General features: G+C 40.2%; 1 protein-coding gene across 1 annotated transcript in view; it reads left to right on the forward strand.

The window, feature by feature from the left end:
- The window catches only part of WDPCP (WD repeat containing planar cell polarity effector), a 164,160-nt gene that overhangs the window by 43,711 nt on the left and 93,850 nt on the right, over nt 1-26,599 (forward strand). Inside the window, 4 exon segments of the mRNA XM_074927185.1 lie at nt 14,138-14,222; nt 15,935-15,979; nt 19,435-19,505; nt 19,761-19,820. Coding sequence (XP_074783286.1) covers nt 14,162-14,222; nt 15,935-15,979; nt 19,435-19,505; nt 19,761-19,820 — 237 coding nt within the window. The 5' untranslated portion in view covers nt 14,138-14,161.

The raw sequence follows: 26,599 nt of genomic DNA on the forward strand, positions 1-26,599 counted from the left end.
GTCTTTATCAAAATGTGTATATGAACTTTTCACTCTGTGAACTAAAAACCCAGGTCAATTATATCTATTTTCTGTGACCTTAACTTTTCACATCCACTCTGCCAGAGAGCTGTTATAGATTGTAATACTTGCCTGCAGTATCAACTGGAGAATGATTCCTAGCTTCATTAATGTTGTCAGAGGTGTGGCTGATACATAAACTAAGTATCTTCTTGACAAATGGCATTACCTCCCTCAAATTCATTCTGCTTCACTGTTGTTAATCTTCTTATCTGTTCAGTTAATCAATAGCTGTCTTTCAAAAGAGTATACCAATAATACATATTGGAAGTAGGTTTCTGAAAGTAGTGTGGTTTGGGCAGTAGGCAAGAATTTGTTTTCTAATCCTGTCATCATCTACTTGCGTGACAACTCAGCAAAAATTGCGCCTCGGTTTTGACACAGGAACAGGCAATTAGGTGGCAACAAGTTGTCCCCATACAGACCTCCTGTAATATTTCGGCAGGTGTCCTTGAACTTCAGCCCCTCTATCTAGTAGATAAGAGTTTTAGTTTAGTGCTCAGAGGATGAACTGGACAGCTGTCTCTCAGCCAACAGTCCTGAACTGCCTACATGTCTTTTTGCCCACATACAACTAATCAGTTTTAAAACAATAATATCTCAAACACCGGTGCTTAATATTAATATAAATTAAGCCTGGCAGCAGTGTTTTATGCTTACTGTTTAATGACATGATCCTACTATGAACTTTGCCATGGTAGTAAAGGAGACCATCACTGCAGAACCAGTTGCAAGATCAGGGCTTCAACATTTTAAATGCAGTTAAAATAATTGAGTAGAAATGTATTAAGCCAAAGATAATTGCACAAGAAGTAATCTTAATTGATATTAACCGGAGATAAAATGCTTGTTCTGTTTTACAGCATGTTCAGAAGTGTTCTCAGTATGTGTCAAATAGTCTCAATGTTCTTAAGGATCTATATGTGTATTTTACAGTTAAATATGTAAATTGTACAAAAACCCAGTAAAGGTAACTGTCATTGCAAAAAAAAAAAAAGAGGGGAATTATTTTCAGACTCACAAAACAATAAAACAAACCTCACAGAAATTAATTCAATGGAGCATGATACAACTTCACAGCATATGGGAATAAATTTACAATGTATAATTTTCATGCCAGAATTCTTGAGTTATCAGATAATGTATTTCCTTTCAGTGATTATTCTGCAAGCCATATTTAGGCCTTTCTTACAATAGAAGCTTCACTGTGTATTTCAATACAGAGTGCTCTTGTGTGTTGTTCACCCAGCTACAAAATAGTTTTCCTATTTAGATTGGGGAAGTTAGAATAAGGAAAAGAGTTTGCTTCATTCGTGTGTTTGGCAAAAATATTCTGAGTCATTGAAGTCTGAAGAGAAAGAAAGTAGCAACAGTAAATATTTGCCTGGAATAAATGTAGCAAGAGTAAATATTTGCCTAGAACTTAAGATTTGTGATAATTGAACAACTTCTTATTTGTGTTAGCTGAAAACATTCTTAAACCAATATTATAATATGAATTATTATGCACTGAGTAGATTTATAAGAGCATGCCTGTGTTTCTACTACTTAAAATCAGAGGTTGGTCTTACAGATGGGGATCTGATTTTAATTTATACCACAAAATCTACACCACTTCTCTCAGTGGAAAAGGGATTTAAAGAAGTAAATAAACACGAGAATAAAGCCCACTGTGCTACTAAAGATAGCAAAGACCTCAGACAAGGACCTGCAGTCCCAGGAGTAGGAGTTGAGAGGAGAGGCTGACCTAGGCTCAGATAAAGTAGCTTCAGGTTAGGAGGGATCTGAGTTCAACAAGCATCTAAGAAAAAGGGAAGAAAAAGAAGACAAGCCCAAGCCTGCTTATAAAGGGAAGGTGACATACTGAAGTGATGATCTGGAAACAGATGTATCAGGGAGCAGAGCAGGGTTGGTGAGATACCAGTGGGCCAGCTGCAAGAGGACTAGTCATGGGTGCCAGCAGAGCAGAAAGAATTGGGACTATTAAAGCCAGCTTGCAGTTGCCATTACAGAAGAAATAATAACCCATTTGATCCAAATTTTATCAGGTCAGTCTTTGGCTCTAGCCGCAGCATTTTTGATCTGGTCTTGAATGACAGAACAGCATTCACTCTTGTGTTTAACCACAGTCTTACTGTAAATGGTTCTCCGACCCTGACTTCCATTTATTATGCACTGCAGAGTTTCTATTTATGAAACATGCATCTCAGACCTGGCCAGTGCAAAGTGAAATATGGAGACTAGAACCTCTACATAACAGAAAATTAAGTTAAATTTCCACAATTGAAATGAATGAAACATTTAAGAATTAAGTGAGAATAGCTTATTTTCTGCATAGGTGATAGAATTTCTAACCTGTGCAATCCAAAGAGAGGATTGCATAAGGGGAGGGTAGATCAGAATGCCATCTTTGCACCCATTTAACTTCTAACCATATTATAACTATGCCTTTCTATGCTATTTCCGCAGTGTCTTAAATCCAAACATTCATGAAATTTAGAAGTGGTGTGACTGAAAATTCAGAGCTGATCTTACCAATGGACCCATTGTGCCAAAAAACCTGATTGGACTCCTATAGTCACGAGATTTCTACACAGGAGCAAGAAACTATTCACATGTACCTATTTGTATGATTTATTCTAAACATTTGGGCCAGTGTCACAGATGAGAAGTAGCCTGTTTACTCTTGTGTATCCATTAGTGAGAAACAAGAAATTTGTCAATGTCTGTATGGCAATTCATTCACCAAGCAACAGAACTAAAGAATTTACAGTGATCTCCCCCTGCCCAGCTGACGTGTGCTTTGCGCTTGTCTCTTATGCCGTAATGGTATAGCCAATATATACAATATATGCTATTCACAATTCCTGCATCTGCCCCCTTTTTCCCATCCACTGCAGTCTCAGACTCCCCCGCTTTTCCCAACAACGTGCCACCCTTTCTTTCCCCTCTCCTGTCTAGTTCTTCCCCATGTTTGTAGCACTCATGGCCACCATTGCCTTCCATAGGCTATACCCTCTTTGTTAGATCTTTCCGCTTGGCACAAAACAACATGCTCTGACTGGACTACATGTACAGATTTCACCAAGAAAAGTGATTAGGGCCTGAAGCTATCCCCCCACGTCCCTCAGTACTGACACTAAGACACCTATCGTTCCTTGTGCACACCTGCAGGTGTGTACAGCATTTGCAGGAATTATATATTTTTGATAATTTATTTTCTGAGAAAACAAATTACAAGATTAAATTTAGCTCGATCAGTAGATTCAAAATTTAAAAAGGTTAGACTGACACATAGGCATAAGCATAATTTTCTTAAGAAACCAAATTCAAACTATTAACATATAAATTTAGCAGTTTCCTTTAATTGCTGTGCTGTTGACTTTTGGTGGAATAAATTGTAGATCTGAAAGAAGAATCTGGATTGTTTCTGTTTAGTGCCAGAATACAAAATTAAGTTTTACAAACTCTTGTGATTTTACTGAGTTTATTTCTGTATGTGTTTATTAAATAACAAACAGGCTATGGCTTCATACAACTGTCAAAAGCGGAAACCCATCTTGTAAGATTGGGAAAATATTTTGCAATTATTATCTATGGGAACATGACTGAGAAAAACCTTTACAGGTCTATTTTATAGCAGTAAATTTTAAGTTGGTGTAGCTAAAAATGTAAAAGTATGTCTAAAGTTTTATTTTACATGCTTTACACAAAGAAATTGTATCAACTTAAAGCATACAGCAAGGAGGTACTGATCTATTGCACATAGTTTGATCTAAACTCTATCTTACAGAGTCAGATATTACATTTGTGAACCATGTGTGTGCTGCAGGGAGTTTCTCTCCTTGGTGAAGGAGAAATTCGTCATGAAGAGGAAGAAAAAACAGACAATGATTTCTGCTCCAAATATTATATCATGGAAACATAGAATAAGTTGTAGGGCAACTTGATGACTTACTTTTGTTTGTTGAACATGTGATGTCTGAGTTACAGATCAGACATTGGAAATGAGCTGTAGCGATGCCAAAGATAGGATGTCAACATTGGAGGGGCAAAGGAAGGGAGGCAGAACTAAGATTGAGAATAATCTGTTCTGGAATCTATAGTTAGTGGAGCTATTGTGTAGTTTATCCAAAGTCAAATGAAAAAAATACCAATTTTTCTGAATTACAGTCCATTGTGGCTACTACATTTTCTGTTTTTCTGAAAAAAATGAGACCCATAGAACATGAAAGCAATCTAGAATAGGAGAAAACAAAAGGGGGGTTTGTGTTGATTCTTATAAAACAATTCCTGGTATAGTATTTTTTGCCAAGAAAGTCTGATACCATGTGAGTAGTGAAAATGGATTCTGCAGCATTTTCTTTTACTTGGGCATTTTGTCCCATAACATCTGCCCAAACCCATGTCTGAAGCACCTCATCTAGTACGTGTGCATGTTATTGCAGCAGCTTTGTAACTTTGCTGTGGCACAGAGGTACCTGCTTTCTGACTAGCTTTGTATTTTACCTCGTTTCTGCTCCTGGAGGGGTTCCCCCTTGTTTATCACTTTTTCGCTAGGAAAGCTGGATTTCTGGGAGCATGTTGGCCCACCTTCAATGGAATAGAAAGATGTTCAGTTCTATAGCCTGGTAGTTATAGGATTTACTCTTAGAGGGGCACTTGGGGTAACACCAAGCCATGCCTCTGGCACATAAACTACAAAGTTCAGATGGTCTGTTGTAGTCAGCATTTCCTTTTTTCTAGATCTAGGTTGCTCCTAACATGGTTTTCAGAGGTCTGTGCTCTTGGGATGCCCTCATCTCAGGAGGTGGGCATTGCCTTTCACAAGAACACCACTCTCTCAGGTAACTACATGGAAAGAGAAGAAATACAGTATCAGTGCCATGAATCACTCATCCAGTACATAGTTACTAATTATTTGGCACAACAGCAGCTATATTAAAGGTGTCGAAGTGGACCCTAGCTATCAATTTCAGCATTTGCTAATGTTACAAAGTGGCCAGATGGTTATTTTCTCTATCAGTGGTTAAACAAAGATTTACTAAACTGAGGATTTTTTTTAAACAAACCACTCCTAACACAGATACTGGAGCAGGCTAACCATTGCAGAACATCTCCATTTGTCAGTAAGCTTTTGCAGCCACCAGAATATCCCTGCCTATTGTTTGTGGAGATATTGTGAAAGCAGACAGTCAGTGTTGCATGAGCCAGAAAAAGAACCAGCTATTAAATTGATTTTCAGTTTTACCTTAACAATAGAATTATTTTATCTCATTTTTCCCAAATTCTAATCAATTTTAAAGAGGGAGGAATTGAGTCCTTAAAGCTTAATGAGAGGAATTTTTATAGTTTTTTCATACCTACCTCTTTGCAATAGCAGGGCCTAGCTCATGTAGTTAAAGAAACATTGTAAATTCTGAGAGGCACTTTTCAAATACAGAAAGATGCCTTTGTTGTCATCATTCTCATCGTCTTCATCCCCATTTTTCTGGAATATAATGATGTGGTAAATGGTGAGATGTAGTTGCATAACTCTGAAAGTTGGCATGTATTCCTTCAAAAGGAACAAGAAAGAATAATTCATCTGAACAAAATATTTAGACTTTACAATGCCATATTTTGTTACAGAAGCAAATTTTCTTTTCCCCTCCAGCCCCTCCCCCCCCCCCACTATAATCAGAAGGTATTCCAGTTTAGAGGATTGTTAGACAGGGCCACTGTTTTTTGGGCAGATGTCCATTCTCACTGGCACAACAGTAATGAGCATTCAAATAATTAGATGGTTTGTGAGTTCTCAAAGTCCAAAGAACAGGAGAAGCAAAATGCTAAACTCAAGATTAGAATAGTGGACAAAATCTTTTTTCCCTTTTTAGGTACATGGAGAATTTTGCTTCATTTAACTTATTGAGAGCAGAATTGAAATGCAGTTCTTTAGATGTCTTTGGATTTTTGACATTTTCTTACAAACTTTCTTTTTTCTCATTTTTGAGAGCAAATTTTTTAGAAGTATGTGTCTTGGACACTGAGTATTTCGTGCTCATTTCAAAGCTTCTTTCTGTTTTTTTGAGAGATCCCTCCCTGTCTCTGACACTCAGTGAAAAAATAAGGACTTGAAAGTCTTCTCTGATCTGTCTGTTTGGAAGGCACACAGCAGCATTAAAATGTTATGGGATAGCTTTATATTCAATAGGAGGACACAACAAAAATGGCCCATGGAGCCTACATACAAGAGCTTTGGAGTAATTTTGGGAATTTACGTTAGATTATTTGTTGTGCCAAAGTCTACTAGTCTTACCTTGTCTTCTGAGCAGATGTGCCTTCTTTCCAGCTGAACAGATCATCAGCCAATCACAGTTTTGTGGTGGTTTTTTTTTTTGGTTTTTTTTTTTTGTTTGTTTTTTTTTTTTTTGTCAAATCATGTTAGGATTTTGAGACGTTCACTCAATTCAATGACTTCGTATTAGTGAGAGATTCTAATCTAGGATCTATGAGCCTCAGGGAATGCAAGTTTTGTTTCACTTGCTATAGTAAGAAAGTAAAAAAGGAAAAACAAATAAGAAAAGTATAATGTACAATCTCCTTTTACTGTAGTCCACATGGAAAATGAGGGGCTGCCCTCATCCATATTTATACCAAAAATGGTTCCCATATTCCACAGACCACCATGCTACTAATCTCCTTGCATTTTTTTTCCAAACCTCATTCTCACCCAAGATGAAAGTATATTCCATTTACTAGACATGTTTTGTGAGCTTTTATTTTTTCCTTTTTTTTTTTTCTTTTTTGATAGAACTATGGGATTTAGTAAGTCAGCCAGAATTTTGTACATTTGGGGATCAGTGTAAAGGAAATGCTATTTCCACTTGGTGCTATTTCAGTGGATTAGGCAGTGCATCAAAACATACATATTAGCTCGAGTGATAATACCTCAAGGTCTCATAGCTCTGCTGGGACTATGATAGTTTCCTTGATGCCACCTGAGATTCTTGCACATAGTTTTCATCATAGCATTTTGACATAAATATCTGGTACTCTATGTGATAGGAATTCTGCAATCATCTTGTAATTGATTCATTATCTAGATGACAGTAATGGAGAGGAAATGAAGGGGCCACTTCAAAAAAGAAAAAAGTTTGAGTACAGTACCATACCAGCAGTAGTTCTTAAGGGAGCTGTATTTGTGTAAACTCCCAAGTCCAGCTTTCAGTGTATTCTTGGGTTTAGCAGAACAAGTGAAAATAGTTGGTCTGATGGCCCACTTATATCTACAGCAGTGCAGGGAATTACCCAGGGAAGTCTGTTGGTCACTGTGTCTGAGAAGATTCCCAATGTTCCTTTGAAACACAACAGATTCTCCAGTGGGAATATTCAGATGGATTGTTCAAAAAACATAGCAAACAGTTTATAACTCCAGTCAATGTACATAATTGTCCTGGTTCAGCTAGGATAGGGTTAAGTTTCCCCAGCAGAGAAGGGGGAAGGGATCTCCAGCCAGGTTATTCATACCATACTGATGTCAGGTCCGGGCGCGGGAGCATGGGAACTTTTTCCTTTGTGGCTTTGGTGGAGGAGAGCACGCGAGCGAGCTGTCTGTAACCATTTGCGGTATTTCTCTGTATATCTTCTGTCTTGTTTACTGTTATTACTGTTTATTGCTGTTATCATTACTACTGTTGTTGTTCAGATTGCTTATTACACTGTTGTATTAAATTTCTCCTTATTTTAACCCGGGGTTTGTGCCTCTGTTCCAGCCTGACCGGGTGAGGGTGGGGGAAGGGCAACAGCAACGTGGTCTCCGGTCCCAGCAGGTCTTAAACCTCCGCAGCCTTTTTGGCACACAAATGTGGGGCACAAAGGGGTTGAAATAAGAATCAAAAAGGGGCAGACTCTGGCCAGAGTGTGTTAGAGCAATCTGTTGGGTGTAATTTTTTTTCTGTTTGTATTTGTTTGATAAGAAAATGTTTGCAATGCTGGCCCACTTGCTTGCATGGTGGGGCTGGATTATTCCTTATATCTAGTGTATGATCCCAGTGGTGGCGTTTGTTATCAGTGGAAAATGTATAAAGGGTCTTATGTTGATGTACTGGCTATTGACTGCTTATAATGCCTTTGTATCGCTATTTGTGGGGGCGAGCCGGTACCTGTTTGCTGCCTGGGCTTTTGTTAGGGATCTCACCCCCTCTATGGGTGAGCCAGGGGAAGAGATCCTCTCGGTTTTGGAGAGTTTCAATTATCCTTGGAGCCTGCAGGCCAGTGTGATTGAGGCACAACGCTTTCTGAATGTCTGCCTGATGTTGGTTTTGGCCATGTGGCACTTCTCTAACAATAGCAGTGCCCGGAAACCTGCCCCGAGGTCAGATAATAGTGAGTGGCAAGGGGTGTGGGAAAAGATGGGCAAAGGCCTGAGTTGGTGGGCACCTCCAATGCTTTGGAATTTCACTCCTGAACAAATGCAGAGCCCTGATAAGCTGATGGAGTGCTTAGAAAGGGTGTGTTACCAAGCTGGCAAAAACCAGGAGACACAAATCGCTGCAATGTGTTGGGGACTTGCCCATGCCTACCATGTCTTCTTTAATACCACCCACTGCCCTCAAGGGGGAGAAAAGGCTGCAGAATCTGAGAGTGAAGTTACTGGTACAGTATCCGGGCCGGGGGAACAGGCAGAACCAGTCTCAGTCGCCTCCACCAGCACAGCGACTGAGCCAGAAAGCCAGCCAGTGCCGGTGTCAGTCGCCCCAATACAGAAAACAAAATATACTAGAAAGTCAGCTCGCAAAGTGGGGGATGGGGATGAGCCAGGCCCAGCACAGGAACAGGAGGAAGGGCCAGAAGTGATCGTCTGATCTCTATCCCCAACTGAGTTGTGAGATATGTGGAGAGATTTCGGCCACCTGGGAGGCGAGCAGATTTGCACCTGGCTGCTCCGATGCTGGGACAATGGAGCCAGTGCTTTTGAGATGGAGGGGAGAGAGGCCAAGCAGCTGGGATCTTTGGCCAAGGATGCTGGCATTGATAGGGAAATAGGGAAACAGACTCAAACCCTCAGCCTTTGGAAGTGACTCCTGCTCAGTGTAAGGGAGAGGCACCCCTACAAGGATGATATCCTATGTCAGCTAAGCAAATGGACCGGCATTGAGAAAGGCATCCAGAATCTTAGGGAACTGGCTGTGTTTGAGATGATCTGTGGTGATCTGAATGATGAGCAGTCACCCATGGACCCAGATCAGGCCCCTTTCACACACCTGATGTGGCCAAAGTTCCTGAAGAGTGCACCAGAAGTACACTCGAAAGCACTGGCAATAGTGTCTTGGTGGACAGACACCCACACTCTGACAGTGGATGGAGTGGTTGGCAAGCTCCGGCAATATGAGGGAAATCTCCCTGCATCTCAGCATTCCTGGGTCTCAGCTGTGGAGGAACTGTCTCAGAGGGTCCAGAAAATGGAAGAGGACATGTCCTACGTTCCACCTGCACGGGCTAATGTCTCAGCCTTTAGAAGTAAACGTTTCCCCAACCAAGAGAAAGGCAGCAGAAGGTACACACCACGAGGCACCCTGTGGTTTTTCCTCCGCGACCATGGAGAAAACATGAGGAGGTGGGATGGACAGCCCACTGCCACCCTAGCTGCACGAGTAGAGCAGCTGAAAGGGAAGACCATCACAAAAGGGGAGTCCTCCAAGAAAAGCGCAGCTCCAGTGTCCAGTCAGAAATCCCCCAGACAGAATAGAATGGCCAACGTTATGTCTGACCCTCTTGAGGGGACCAGTAAATCATTCTTGCAAGAAGGGAGTGATGATGAGCGGGATTAGAGGGGCCCTGCCTCCAGCCAGGTGGAGCAAAGGGATAATCGGATTTACTGGACAGTGGGGATCCGATGGCCTGGCACGTCAAATCCACAAGAATACAAGGCTTTGGTGGACACTGGCGCACAGTGCACCCTGATGCCATCGAGCTACAGTGGGGTTGAATCCATTTGCATCTCCAGAGTGACAGGGGGATCCCAACAGCTGACCCTACTGGAAGCTGAAGTGAGCCTGGCTGGGAAGGACTGGCATAAGCACCCCATTGTGATGGGCCCAGATGCCCCGTGCATCCTGGGCATAGACTATCTCAGGTGAGGGTACTTCAAAGACCCGAAAGGGGGCCCAAAAGTGGGCTTTTGGTGTAGCTGCCCTGGAGGAGGTCGAACAGTTGTCCACCTTACCCGGCCTCTCAGAGGATCCCTCAGTGGTGGGGCGGCTTAAGGTTGAGGAGCAGCGAGTGCCGATTGCTACCAGGACGGTGCACCGGCGGCAGTACCGCACCAACCGAGATTCCCTGGTCCCCATCCATCAGCTGATCCGTCACCTAGAAAGCCAGAAGGTGATCAGCAAAACTCACTCACCCTTCAACAGCCCTATATGGCCAGTGAGAAAGCCTAATGGCGAATGGAGGCTAGCTGTGGACTACCGTGGCCTGAATGAAGTTACGCCAGCAATGAGTGCTGCAGTGCCGGACATACTGGAGCTCCAGTATGAACTGGAGTCGAAGGCAGCCAAGTGGTACACCACAATTGACATTGCTAACACGTTCTTCTCCATTCCGATAGCGCCAGAGTGCAGGCCACAGTTTGCGTTCACTTGGAGAGGCATCCAGTACACCTGGAATCGATTGCCCCAGGGGTGGAACCACAGCTCCACCATTTGCCATGGACTGGTCCGTACTGCACTGGAGAAAGGTGGGGCTCCAGAACACCTGCAGTACATTGATGACATCATTGTATGGGGGGACACAGCTGAGGAGGTCTTTGAGAAAGGGAAGAAGATAATTGAAATCCTCCTGAAGGCTGGCTTTGCCATTAAGCAAAAGAAAGTTAAGGGGCCTGCAAGGAAAATTCAATTCCTAGGAATAAAATGGCAAGATGGGCATCGCCACATCCCAGTGGAGGTAATAAACAAGATAACAGCCATGGCCCCACCAACCTCTAAAAAGGAGACTCAGTCTTTCCTGGGCGCTGTGGGGTTCTGGAGGATGCACATCCCGAACTACAGCCTGATTGTGAGCCCTCTCTACCACGTAACCCATAAGAAGAACAATTTGGAATGGGGCCCTGAGCAACAACAATCCTTTGAACAAATTAAGCGGGAGATTGCCCAGGCAGTAGGCCTCGGGCCAGTCCGGGAAGGGCAGGATGTTAAGAACATGCTCTACACCGCAGACGGGGAGAATGGCCCTACCTGGAGCCTCTGGCAGAGAGCACCTGGGGAAACCCGAGGCCGACCTCTGGGCTTTTGGAGCCGGGGATACAAAGGCTCTGAAGCCAATTACACACCAACTGAGAAGGAGATACTGGCAGCGTACGAAGGAGTTCGGGCTGCCTCAGAAGTGGTCGGCACTGAAACACAGCTCCTCCTGGCACCCCGACTGCCGGTGCTGGGGTGGATGTTCAAAGGAAAAGCTTCCTCCACGCATCATGCAACCGATGCCACGTGGAGTAAATGGGTTGCGTTGATAACACAACGGGCTCAAATAGGGAACCCCAGCCGCCCAGGAATACTAGAGGTGATTACGAACTGGCCAGAGAGCAAAGATTCCGGGATGTCACTAGAACAGGAGGTGACATGTGCTAAGGAGGCCCCACCATATAACGAGCTGCCGGATGAGGAGAAGCGATATGCCCTGTTCACTGATGGGTCTTGTTGCATTGTGGGAAAACATCGACGGTGGAAGGCTGCTGTATGGAGTCCCACACGACGGGTCACTGAAGCTGCTGAGGGACAGGGTGAATCGAGCCAGTTCGCAGAGGTGAAAGCCATCCAGCTTGCTTTGGATATTGCTGAGTGGGAAAAGTGGCCAAGGCTCTACCTCTACACTGACTCGTGGGCAGTGGCGAATACCCTGTGGAAATGGTTGCAGCAATGGAAGCGGAACAACTGGCAACGTAAGGGTAAAACCGTCTGGGCTGCTGAAGTATGGCAGGACATTGCAGCCCGTGTGGAAAACCTCGTTGTGAAGGTGCGCCATGTGGATGCCCATGTACCCAAGAGTCAGGTCACTGATGAACATTGACACAACCAGCAGGCAGACCAAGCTGCTGAGATAAGAGTGGCTCAGGTGGACTTGGACTGGCAGCGCAAAGGTGAAATGTTCATAGCCCAGTGGGCCCACGAGACCTCGGGCCACCAAGGTAGGGATGCAACATACAGGTGAGCTCGAGATCAAGGGGTGGACCTCACCATGGACACCATTGCAGAGATCATCCACGGATGTGAGACATGTGCTGCAATCAAACATGCCAAGCGGGTGAAGCCCCAGTGAAATGGAGAGCGATGGCTGAAATATAGATATGGAGAGGCCTGGCAGATCGACTACATCACACTGCCACAGACCCGCCACAGGAAGCGCCACGTGCTCACAATGGTGGAAAAACCACTGGATGGCTGGAAACTTACCCAGTGCCCCATGCCACTGCCTGGAACACTATCCTGGGCCTTGAAACACAAGTCCTGTGGCGACACGGCACCCCAGAGATAATTGAGTCAGACAACGGGACCCACTTCCAAAAAAACCTCATAAGTGCCTGGGCAGAAGAACACGGCATTGAGTGGGTCTACTATATCCCCTACCACGCACCAGCCTCTGGGAAGATCGAGCACTACAATGGGCTGTTAAAAACCACATTGAAAGCACTGGGAGGTGGGACCTTCAAAGACTGGGACATGCATCCAGCAAAGGCCACCTGGCTAGTCAACACAAGAGGATCTTCTAGTCAAGCTGGCCCGGCTCAGTCGAAACCTCCACGTGCTGTAGATGGGGATAAAGTCCCTGTGGTGCGCATGAGGAATATATTGGGAAAAATGGTCTGGTTTAGTCCTGCGCCAGGCAAAGGTAAAGGCAAACCCATCCACGGGATTGCTTTTGCTCAAGGACCTGGGTGTACCTGGTGGGTGATGCAGGACAATGGAGAGGTCCGATGCGTACCACAGGGGGACTTGATTCTGGGTGAGAACATGCCGTAGAATATGCTGTGCCTTTGTAAATTGTTATTTTGTTATTGCTAACTGCTAAATGGCAGCTGGACATGACACAGATGGTATAGAATAAAGGGATGGATTATGTCCTGGTTCAGCTAGGATAGGGTTAAGTTTCCCCAGGAGAGAAGGGGGAAGGGATCTCCAGCCAGGTTATTCATACCATACTGATGTCAGGTCCGGGCGCGGGAGCATGGGAACTTTTTCCTTTGTGGCTTTGGTGGAGGAGAGCACGCGAGCGAGCTGTCTGTAACCATTTGCGGTATTTCTCTGTATATCTTCTGTCTTGTTTACTGTTATTACTGTTTATTGCTGTTATCATTACTACTGTTGTTGTTCAGATTGCTTATTACACTGTTGTATTAAATTTCTCCTTATTTTAACCCGGGGTTTGTGCCTCTGTTCCAGCCTGACCGGGTGAGGGTGGGGGAAGGGCAACGGCAACGTGGTCTCCGGTCCCAGCAGGGCTTAAACCACCACAGTAATACTTCAACTCATAGTTTTTATATGCTTCATGTCTGTTGTTTTGCCAGTTTGAATGAATGTAAGTGCTCTTTTTTTATTTAGAAAGACAACATTTTTTATGTTTAGCACTATAAATGATGTCTGCAAATATCACATGTTCAAAACTGTTTCTTGACTATATTGGCACTTCCCAATGTACAGCGTTTAAAAAATTTGGCCTCAAATTCTCCTATCTAGGCCAGATCTTTAAGTAGTGGCTTCACTTTTGCATGTGTCAAGGTAATAACCATACAGTAAAAATAGATTATAATGTGTATATGAGAAGCACTAAGTTATTTACTTTAGTGAAAGCAACCGTAAATTTAAACAAATGTTGATTTGTCTCTGTATATGATGTATATATAGACATATATACACTTTTTATCCTATTCTTTCACATGCACTGTTCATTTCATTGCGCTTAAAAACTATAACTTACATATAACAAAATATCATCAGTGCTAGGTTCTTCTAGCACTTAGTTTCCAAAATACTTGCTGTTTCACGGGTGATAGAGGGTAACTAATTTGCTCATGCAGTTTCTTTCCTTCTTTTGATAGTGCTAAGGCTCCATCTGCCACCAGATGTCTTTTTGCCTGACTGAGATGTTCCTGTGGTCTTTGAAGACTAACTTACATATTAGAGGTGAGCTGTTACCTGTTACTAAAAGAAAACAGCAAAGCTTACTGATGAATATTAAACCAATAACAAAATTCTGAATACCCAAATTAAGTGGGTTTTATACTCAGGAGAAAGAAAATTAGGCAGCAATGCAATGTTTGAATGCAGTCAGCTTTTTCGCTCATCTCATCATAGAACTGGAGCATCCTTTCAAGTAAAAAAATGTTAAGATTATATTTAATTGGATGCGTTTTCCTTTCTAGGAAGCTATGTCCTACTTGACTGTAAGCTTCAGTCTAATGACTAGTTTGGGTGAATGAAGACCTATAGTCAAGTGATTTGCAGAGGCATTGTGATTTGTACTTAGCATGAAAATAAAAAAATTATTGCATGTTCTGGGTGTTTTGCATGATTACTTGATATTTTATACTTACAAGGATATATTTATCTCATTAACTGATTTTTCCAGGAGACACAGGACTAATTAATAGCCACATAGGAATAACCTTCATTCATCTTACCTTGCTATTGGTAAAATATCATACAAAAAAACCCCCACTGGTTTATAAGTCGACCATTTCAAAATTTATACCAATTCTAATGTACAATACTTTTGTTGAAATATTATTTTAAATATTATTGTCAATTCAATTGAATATGGATGAATATTCAGTTGAATGTTATTATTCAAATATTGTCTCATTATGTCTTGGTATCCCATCTTTGTGTGAGAACTGTTCTGTAACAGAAACAATAAAAAAAAGTCAAAAGCTATATTTCATAGAAAAGTCTGATGGTTTAAGTAAACACATAGCTCTGATTTATTGTAACTGAAGGTGTACTGTGGCCTCCTGTGCCTATTTTCTTCCTTTGACCTTCTTGCTTCCTCTCTGTCCATTTATTCATTGCCTACAACCTCATTCTAAAATTCTGAGGCAGAAGGGAGGACTGCTGTCTTGTTTTAAAAGCTGCCTGCCATTGCAGTGCCTTCCTACATTCCTCCATGTAAGGAATTTCTCCCCATGATATATCCCTGTCTAAGTTTAGAAGGGACGGATGTGGTGCCAAACTAATTATTTTAAAACAATGCAACTTAAAGCCATACTTACATCTACTTGGTGGAGCTTGCTGTGGCACACCTAAGTATTTACAAGTCAACCACATCAGGAACTGCCTGGTGTGCCTGGAAGTCCCAAGGTACCTGAAACATCTGAATTTCTTTGCCATGGGAACAAGGTAGATGATAATATTTACGGATTAAGAATATTGGATCCTTTGAAAGGGCAGCTTTATGAGTTCATGAATCTTAAAAAATCCTGTTGTCTTTAGCTCAGCTATGTCAGTCATCAGAAAACATTTTAAGTTATTCTAAGGTATGCTTTTCACCATGATCCTTACCTTTCCTTGTGAAAGAACACAAAAGATGCTGGTTAGGAAGGTGGTAAAAATACTTCTGCATGTTGGCAGCTGGAGGGGAATTGAAGTGTATGTGGAGGAAAGCTGCTTCAAATAAATGTAAGGACCCATCAAATTCTTCAGCCCCTTGCTTGCTGGTTCTTGAAAGTCCTACTTGTATTCAGACTATATGCTGTAGTTTTTCTACTGTCACCTATATTTTAACATTTAATGCTGTGCTCCAGCTAGTAAAAATTGAGATGCTGAACTTGGCTTGCTAAGTTGTGTTTTGTTTCCAGTGTCACATCCATAATTAAATATATTTACATTCAATTGTACAGATGAAGATATTGGCATCCACCAGTACTACGACAAGAAAGAACCAGGTAAAATATAAGTAACTGTAACTGAAACTACCAAAACTTCCAGATGTTCAGTCTTTTACACCGACTGCTTTCTCTGAAAAATGCAGCTTTGAATTTCTTGTTAATACGTTTATTTCTATGGAGTAAGGAGGCACAGAGAGTCTCTCAAGTTACGTCAGGATATTAGAAAATGTTTTATTGCCCATAAGAAAAAAACCTGGACACGTATTTACATAAACCCAACCTTTGTGTCCTTGGAAACCTCGGTGGGATTCTGTGCTCTTAAATCCTTGCTTTTCCTGTCGCATTTACCAGACTCTCGCCCGACACCGCTGTGAGGGGCCGGGCCGCCGCGGTGGCGGGGTGCGCCCAGCAGGGGGCGTCGGGCGCGCGCGGGAGCGCCGGCCCCTGCCTCGGGCCTCCCGCCCGCCCTCCCGCCCTCCCCGGCATCCGAAATGGCCATTTCAGAGTGAGCCGTCGATTTTCTTTATCTGATTAATCCCGTTAATCCTAGAAGTTTCACGACGGGCCGTAAGGCCTGTCCGGCTCGCGTTACTTCCTCTCCGCGGCCAGGCTGGAGCGGAGGCTCGCGCGGGCATCCTGAGGGCTCCGCCGCCGCCATGACCCTGCTGACAGACCCGCTCCGCCGCTCTCCTGGGGTCGGTTGCAGCTAAACTTCACTATCTGATGAGACTGGAGGCTCAGTAACGGCCCACCTGTTGGGCTGCATAAGCCTTTCTTTCACTGCAAATTTAAGATACCTGCCTCACGAGGTGAAAACATCGGGGTTGTCTTGATTTTTTGCAGGTTTCTGTGTTTTATCAAACTGTGCGAATCTTCTCTCTAATATTAACATTTGCTGACAGCAGCCGTAAGGATTATCATTCATCTTTTCATCCTTTCTTTCCTGTAGCATCACAGATGAAGCATGGTTACTTAGAAGAAAAGCAAAAGCTAGCAGAATGTAAGGACATTTTCTGAGTTTCTTGTTACCGTAAAACCAGATGATTAATCGGGTTGGGGATGCCCCTGGAAAAACATTGAAATAACCTCAGACTGCTTCCAAAGTAACTTTCTGCGCGTGCCATCTAAGACATTCACAGAACCACACAGCACAGAACAATTGAAAAGTTGTAATTGCTCCTTCCTGGGTTTTTGTATGTTACTGAGCAATGTAGCGTGTATTGCTCCTCAAATCCATTGCCAAGAGGAATCACAAAAATAATCGCAATTCAGATTTTTCGTTATGAAATATACTCAGAACAATAAACATTTCCCCAATTGGCTCTTGAATTGAAATGCCAACTGCCTCGAAACTGAAAATTAACTAAAATACTTTCAGCCAAAATCAAATTCCTGGTCAATAATCAGCTGCCCTCATAGAACACTTTTAGCTTTGAAACATTTATGCCGTTCCTGTATTGTCTGGTTAAAGGCGATTTCAGTTTATGCTATCACAGAGCAGTGCTGTGACAGCTAAAGATTTTTATATTTGTGAAACTTTACTTTAGCACAAGTTTTACAACTCCTGCATAGTTGCTATTGCTCAGAGCGTTCATTAATGTTCAGACGTTATTACATGACCACTCTGAAAAATCTAATTGCTTTCTAGATTACTTCACAAAGTAGTAAGTATGCTGTAAGTATTGCCTTAACATTTTATCTTATAATGAAAAGTCACATGGAATTGTGCGTGCATTTGAAGGCAAAATGTGTTCTGGAAGGGTAAGTTATTTGCAACACTGTAAGGTGTGTTTGGAGCAGGTTGAAGCCGATGGGGGGTGGGTGTAAAGGTGCACGCAGCCATGTGGTAAATCCATACCCGCTGTGGAGGGTTGTGTGTCAGTCAGAATCAGTACAGCTCCATAAAGGTGGGGAGGTGAGAAGGGGTTATAAATAGGGAGGAGCATAATGGATTTACATCCCTTGTGCACTGCATAGCATTATCTTACAGGCGCTGCCCGTATGAAAAGAGAAGGAGGCCCAGATAAGCCCCATTACACAGAGGCCCCAACTGTTATCTGTTATACGTGTGACATGCAAAAGGAACACAAGCTACTGCACTATATTGCTGTAAATACAGGGGCGACTTAGGCGCAAAGCACTGTGTGGCACATTTCTGAAAGAGCAGCGCTGGGTAACTTTATTCACAGTTGCTGATTTGTAAATATTGTTTGGTATCTGTACAGGCAATTTCCCATTTTGCATATGTGGCTAAATACTCCAGTATTTATGAAGGCACCCATTGAAAATTTGATCTTACATGCCTAATTAATATTATCATAACAGTTCCACCAACACTGGCTTCAGTCCAATAAAAGACAAAGAGAAGTTGTATGTTGGTGTGCTCTTTTGTTGATATATGAAATCCTTCATTTTTTCACTCTATAGCACTTCTATTGTAAGCTCCTTTTTGCAAGGAGGTTTAAACACAACTGTTAAGTCATTCGGTCTGGAAGCTGGCATACAAACTGACAGCTTGGAGCTCAAAACTTTTCATCAGGTTTCCTCTAAATAGGCTAGATTTTAAGAAGACAATGTGTTCCAGTTTCTCATGGTTTTTATTGTACACTTATGAACAGAAAACTGCTCACTTTTAAATGATGAAACTTCACAAGTTATTAGAGCCTGATTCTCAGCCATAAAACAAGCCAATTACTAGCAGCTCCAGAGGATGCTTTGCCTCCTGGTTTCAGGATTAATGTATTAGGCCAGAATTTTCACAATAGTTTGCTGAACATTAATAAATTTGTTAAAGGACTGTAGCAGTCATGCACTTTCATGCATTTTCTTGTTAACTTGACTTGGCAGATTCTTCAGACCACATTTTCAAGAATAAATCCTATAAATAAGTATACTCCATAAGTTCTGGTGTTCACAATTACCTGTTGTTAATACCTGTGTATATGCATATATTTATGCATATACATATACATATATATGTTGCAGACATGCTAGAGCTCGCTTTTTGAAATTAGGCAATGAAATGCTAGTACAAAAGAATAATGTCTGTTTAGGATTTGATTACTTGAATCTGAGTTAACATACTGAATGTGAGATGCTTTCTCATTGCAAGTGCTTAGCAGCTGGGTAAGATATTACATCCTGAGAGCTTTGTACACAATTGCCATGGTGAAGTCATGGTTAGTGTGGGTATTTCATGCTAACTGTTCCTATGGCAGAGCCTTTCAAAAGGCTATTATTTGACAGTACAAACCAATAGAAACCTTAGCCATTTCCTTCCAATTATAGGTAAGTTTTATGTTTAAGGTATCTCCTAGAAATCTTAGTTTTGTGTTTCTACAGAAAAGGAAGCTCAACTCGAAGAATGTATTTTTTTATTATATATAAATGTATGTTTGTATACACACACACATATACACACATACACACACACACATATATATATATATATCAGTTGCCTATATATACACATTTCTCTATCTTCTTTTTTTTTTTTTACTTCTATTTGCCAGCTCGAGATTGTCCTTGGATACTGAAAAACAAGCGACCAGACAAACTGAGAGATACACTCAAGGAGGTAGAGGTATGTTTCAGAAAGTTTCAAGTACAGCAACATATAATCCGGTTTTCAAAACTCTTTCAACAGCTTTAATTTTCATAAAGATCCAACTCTCCCAGTGATGATAAATGTGCTTTTGTCTGGCAGGCTGTTCTAAAACAGCTGCATCTTTCTTTGTGTGGCATGCTTCGTCTATAAACTTGAAAATCAGAAGTATGTTAACCGATAGTGACAATGTGTACTGCCAACTCCATTCTCTTGTTTTCTGTTGTCCTTTAGGACTTAATGCAAAACAGTCACTGTATGCTGAGCAAATGGAAGAACAAACATATCTGTCAGGTAAAATGTTTTGACAAGCTCTTGCAGTGTTCAGTCAGTGGAGCCGAACAGCCTTTCAACGATTGATGCAATAGTGTTAAAATGTTAACTAACACAGAAAATCATTGGGTTTTAAAAATTTATTTATTGTATTACCTAGATTGTGTTTATTTAAATTTCTAACCTGAAATAGATGCTGCAAAATAAAAATACAGTTTTTATCAACAAGAAAAATTACATTAAAGGGCCCTGATGCTGTGAGATTATTATTATTTGGGGAAACTGAAAGCATCCTGTACCTCAAAATAGCAGGTTAAGGGAGCGGTTAAAATATATAGACAGGTCTGGAAACTATGTTATATTACATTTTTCTATCTTAATTATTTACATGTCTGTTGTAAATTTTTTTACTTTGTGCTTGTGTAAGGTGAGAGGGAAGGCATAACTCTAAACCAGCTAGATAATTAATCGACTTATGGAATAATAGATATTGTGACGTGGCACACATGTAGCTACATTCTTTGTCTATATAAGTTCCACGTATTGTATACAAGAAACAGCTTTTCACATCCTCATTAACAAAGAACAGTAGGGTAGGTGAGAAATCTGAATGACATGTGCTCCTTAATCACGAGCTTGTTCTGAAAAACATATGTAATGTATTTTGTAAGTTTCTGCAGTCTTCATTGTTCATGAGAAATGTGCATCATGTTTGAAGCTGCTTTGGTATAGGAAGTACTTGTAAATATTATAATACTATTTCTAAAAAGAAATATTGTGTTCTAACCTTTATGCTTCTTCAGATTCATAATTTTTTTCTTCTAATTCGAGTAGTTCCAAATGTGTGTCAGCAGGATGAATATTAAATATTCAAACATCATACAGCTGCAATTCCAGAAATGTCTCTAAGAATAGCAAAGTTTTTAAATACCTGACATGCCAAATAGTATATAGTCTTTTTGTATCAGTAATAAAGATATTATTGTCTAAGCTACATTTGCTTATCAGATTTTATCGCTAGTAAATGTATATCATTCACATACAGATTACATAGTATATATCAGTGAGTGATAATCTTCTAGAACTGTTTAAATATTAATTGTATGTTGATTTAGAGGACTCTTTCTGTTATTATTGTTCTGATTAGGAGAGGAATTTGGTTAAGAAATACTGAGTCAATTAGATGTGAGCATACTCATCTGTCTCTCAGTTTTCTGTCTCTTCATTTGCTTTCCCTGTCCATTCTCCCTCTGTCATTTTCCTTCCTCTCCCATCTATCTGCATCCACCCTCATTCCTTACCAATACATACTTTGCAACAGTGAACTTCTTGCCAAAAGTTGATCATCCTGCCTTTGTAATATAACACCTTTGGTTGGCTATCAGTTCTTATAAAACTTTTTTTGACTCAGCATCTTCTAAGTAGTTTCAGGCTTACGTAAACAAAAAGGATTCCAACACAATTTTACTTATTTCTTGTAGAAGATGGGAAAGAATAGAGATGGATGTTTTTATCTTAGTATATTATGTCTGGTCCTATACTTGATTGAATCGTGTAAAGGGGTAGCTTGATAAATTGAGTATTTTTTAAAGTTTTTTTTACGTGGCTTGTACAGGCAGAATATGAGTGATAGGATATCTTATAACATAGCCAGAGTTAAGATAAAAATAGTAGTCATTTCTCTGTCCTTAAGTTTCTCAATTACAAAACAAAATGTTTTTTTATATAATAATGCCTGATAATTGAAGTCTCCAACAGGGTTTAGAATGTTCTGCCAAAACAATTGTGCTCTTCCATTTTCTGTCTTCCTGAAAATACAAGCTCTCCAAAAAATGAAAATAAAACAGAGAAAATTTAATAAATTGGGAGAGTCTAGAACAGAAAAGCCATCTTCTATCTTTTTTTCTTTTTAATGTCAAAGAGTTTGTTTTTCTTCTGCTTATGTGTCTTTGAGGATTTTGCAGGAATATCTGGACTCTCCCTTTTTGAAACAAAGGTTCTGAAGCTTCTGGAAAAGATGTACATATATTTTTCAGTTCTAAGTAGGAGACTAATTAACTGTTTCGGCAGAAAGTGCTTATCACATAATGGTGCAATCTGTGTCATAGCTCTCCTGTATTCACATGCTATTTTGGATTCATACTAGAACAGCTGCTAGTGGAAAAAGAAAAGTCCATGTCTGCATTAACTTTCAAGTGTAATAGAAAGCAACATGTCAGACAAACAGCGTGGAGAGCATATAGTGAATTACCCCGACTGTCATAATTTTTAGTGATTCAGGCTAAATCTGAGTATATGGTTTAATTATAGTATCTTCTCTTTTTTTAGCTCTTTGGTTTTTAGTAGCAATACAATGTCAAATAAATTCATTTATAGATGTGAAAATATTTAACTCAACACCCATCACATTTTTCAATAAATGTTCTGTGTATTTGAATTTGCCATATCTTTAGCTGAACCAGGAAGAATTCCCTTTTTGTTGTAATAACAATGTGCTATCCAAAAACTCAATGGCTGTTGTACCTTTAGCAAGACAAAACAAATGGAAAAAAGTCTGAAAGGTGATACAGTGATAACAAGACTATAATTTTAAAAAGTAGTATGATTTCCCTCCAATTTTGTGATAATTAAGCATAGGACTGCTGCTAGTGTGCCTTCTGGAACTTAAACATCACTATTCCTAATCACTCACTGCTTCCTCCAGTACTTCCAGCTTCTAACTAGCCCACAGGCAAATATTGGGGGCTGTAAATTTAAACATGCATCTTCTAAAAATATGTGTGCTGTCATATTAACCATTTGTGTGCAGGTGACCAATTACACTTCATGCATATGCCTCAATGAAAAATCTAGTTAGTTTGCATGCAGATTATCTTGTCCGTTTTTTATACAATCAGTGCGTTAGAAGTTTCATCTTTACTTCCTTGTTCATTGCCAAAAAAGGGATCTGTTGACCTTTATTTTTGCAGTCCTAAGTATACATTCTAGTACTGCTTAGAGCTTATGAAATAGATGATGTGCCTGTTCCTGTAAACATAACCTAGACTGTACAGGGATTTTCGTCAAGGAGATCGCTCTCCCATTTAAAAGAGCTTAGTTGAGCCCTAAAGGACTGAGGTCTTTTCTTTAGCTCTGTTCCTACTTGCTCCAATAGGGTCTGAATGCACACCAGTGCTGTTAGGTACTTCTGAACCCCAACTTTGATGACCTGTGATGAGTTGCTGGAATAATCCTGTAATCTCCAGTTATCTGATGTCAAAGGAAAATAAATAGACCATAAAAGAAGGATGACGGAAAAAAAGACAAGAAGTCTTTACAGTAAGATGTCACTGTATTGTTTATAATTAAATAAACAGTTTAGTCCTTGCCTTGCCCTGCCGAGGAGTAATAACCTAAGGAATTAATTTTATCAATATTGTTGAGTTTAGTCAACTCAGCTCTGGCTGCTTCCCTTCCTCTTGGTCTCCTCTAATTCTTTGGAATGCTTTTAAGTTTTGCCACAAAATCATGAAATCAATCCTATGAAATTATGCCATTGGTTCAGGTTTGGTTTTACAATATGAGGTAGTAAAAGTTAATGAGATCTAGCCAAAAAATTTGATTTCCAACTTTTTTTAGTTTTACATTTGCATTATGATGTAGAATTAAAAACATGCCAACACTGAGTTATTTTATTGTATAAAAGCCAAGTACTAGCTGTGAATTCTGTCTGTTACCTGATAATGAAAAAGATTTATATATTGTTTGCTAAATTACTTTGATTTGATTTTATTTAATTTGATTTGTGTTGAAATTTACATATGTCCACAAATGGTTTTTATGTTGCCATCATTGACATACTTAGAACTGGATTCTGAATTGAGATACACAGTGGTATTTGCTGACATGGCTTGTTTTATCAACTACAATGCCTATAAGCAAACTGATTTAGCAAGATATGTGATGACATACAGTAGCACATCTGATACCAAAATAAAGACATTCTGGCTAGAATACATGAGAAGCTAATACCATCACCAGTTACTGAGAGGAACTCTGCCCTCGTATTAAATTCTTTTGGTTGCTTTTGATCACAACCATTAATGTGTTGTGTGGTTTTAGAGATTTGGAGCTAGAACTGCAAATGCATTGATTATTGTGAAACAGTAACGTGTACTAACAATAACTTCATCTGTAATAAGGCATGCAACAGAGTAATTACGGTAGGGTGGCTAAGAAAGTAATCTGGAATGAAGAGGTGGGGAAAAACCCTGGGAACCTGCTTGAACATGAAATGCTTTGCAATTCTCTTCTCCTTTTGCATATTCCTTTGTCAGTTGGGCTCTGTAAGGGAAAACAGTTTGCAGCAATATTTTTTACAGGCATATTTTCATCTCTTCCAATTTTAATCAGATAGAAGCAAATCCTGGCTTTGCTCTGCAGATAACTTTTTAGGTAGAAGGACTGATAAGTAGCTAAGCTGCATGAATGGGGAGTCAAGGGCTAAGGCTTCAGAGGATAAAGGAATCCACTTAAGTACATACTTAAGTTCTACTAAAGTCCCTAAGTCATGAGCTTGTACTTAAGTCATTTGCTTATTGTAAAGTAACTCAAATACATGCTGGAGGACTTTGCTGTTGGGTAAGGGCTAAGTCTCCTCCTGAGTATCCTCTGCTGCTTCTTATGTCTTTCTTGCTCACTGGAGGACCATTTTTGTCACACAAAGTACATAATTCCTTCTCTCAAAGTCTTCACATTCAACTTTCAGTAAATCGGTCCTTCCTTTCCAGTATGTAGAATGACCAGCTGCCCAAAAATTTTACTCAGACGTTGAAGTACAAAGACTATACCTATTCTTCCAATAGGTATTGAAGTCATGCTTCCATATTTTGTTTAGGAGTACCTTGAGACTGCTAAAGCTATAGAGATGACTCTCTTGATTTTTATTCACAACACAGTACTTCAGTCTGAAAAATTTGTAGTGTTTCACTATTGTGAATTTCTTTCCCTAATTTAATATGTTGATATTGACTTCATGCCTTGTGTAAATAATGCCTCTTACATTGGCTTTTATTCCTTAGCAATGATGGACAATTCCCTTTAGCACTACTTTTTGGAGTTGGATCACTGTGTATCTGTGTTCAAGCCAAGTTTGCAGTCTCTCCCATTTGCTTTATATTCATTCATGCTTATGATAGGACTGCTCTCATCCACCAAAATGTGAGCCTAAGCAAGCTTATGTATAACAGCACCTTAATCTTACTATCATGTAAGTCTTTGCATAGAGTACACAGTAAGGAATTGAAATAGTGAAGTTTTAATTCAAGCACATAAATATTTTCTGTTTTACAGAATGTTTTTGTTGAAAGGTAATATAGATTTGTAGAACCATAGAATCATTTAGGTTGGAAAAGACCCTTAAATCATCAAGTCCAATGTCTAACCTAACACTGCCAAGTCCACCCCTAAACCATGTCCCTGTGTGCCACATCTACACACCTTTTAAATACCTCCAGGGATGGTGACTCAGCCATTTCCCTGCTTTATTTAAATACCTGCTTGTATTTCAAGGTAACCTTTAATAATTATTTTTTTAAAAGCCTCCCTTCTAATCTAAAGGATTTTTAAAGGGAGGTGGAAGAAATACTGAACTTATGTGGCCATATAGTGTGTAAGGTCTCTGATTTACTTTTTAAATTTAGAGTCTGAAGTTCCTAGAGCACCTGTGTGGAGCACAGGTATATTACCAACCATGGTAAGTTACTATAGCAAAAATTTGTTAAATTAAAGTTTAAGTTTTGCCCAAATATCTCAAACTTATGTGGAGAATGATGGGAAAGAATGTTTTACTGTAAAAGTAAAGAAGGAGGGAGTGCAACAGAAGAAACAATAAAAGCCATGGAAATTAAATTAGTTTTACCTACTTTCTGTCATTCTGACATGCCATACTGATAGCATAGAGAGACATCTGTGCAATATTGAAAATACATAGCATTGGTTTAATGGCTAGTTTCATAGATGTGAAGTAAACCACACCCATTAGCACAATATTTATATTTATATAAATGTCTTGGGGTAGTTTTCATAGATTTCTATTCTAGCTCTGTAACAGGTGTGATTTACGTCATTATCAGGAAATGAACATATATGCATAAAGTAAATTTACACCCTGAAACACTTAAGAGTTAAAGAATCCTAACTTTATTTGTTGCTCTCAAGCCAGGAGTTCTCACGCATGTCTCTGTACAGCATCGTGGATGGAACATATTAGATGTCAGTAGAATGGCAAGCCTTATCCCATAACGTAATCATTCAAGATCACTGACCATCTACAGATCAAACCACATTTTTTCCTGTGTTTTGCCTCTCCTCTTTACCTGGATGAGTTGTATGGATCTCTACTCTGTTAGGTAAACCTAGAGGCTTCAAACAGACTTCTGATTTATGTAGGTTTTTCTCCCAGGTTAACTCTAGCTTGCTCCTCTCACTTCCCGAGAGGAAGCATGGGAACAATGTGCCATTACAGTAACATTTTTTATGGGAAGAACATAGCTCCCAAGCAAGGGTGTAGTAGAAGACACAAGTTGGAGAGTTTGTTTATATGACTGCACCAGATCTCTTATTGGCACATAACCCCGAAGGATTTGGGTGTTTTACTCTTCTCTGGCAGGCTGATACTCATTCGGTAATTTAAAACTGACCTTTCTAGAGTATTTATGTAATTTTGCTTGATTGTTGCTAGCATCACAGTTTGTCAACCTCTGGGTTTCAACCCTCAATTTTTCAACGAGGTTCTTCAGACAGTTATAGCTAACCGTAGT

The sequence above is a fragment of the Athene noctua genome, chromosome 1, assembly GCF_965140245.1.
Source record: "Athene noctua chromosome 1, bAthNoc1.hap1.1, whole genome shotgun sequence".
In the NCBI taxonomy this organism is placed as follows: Eukaryota; Metazoa; Chordata; class Aves; order Strigiformes; family Strigidae; genus Athene; species Athene noctua.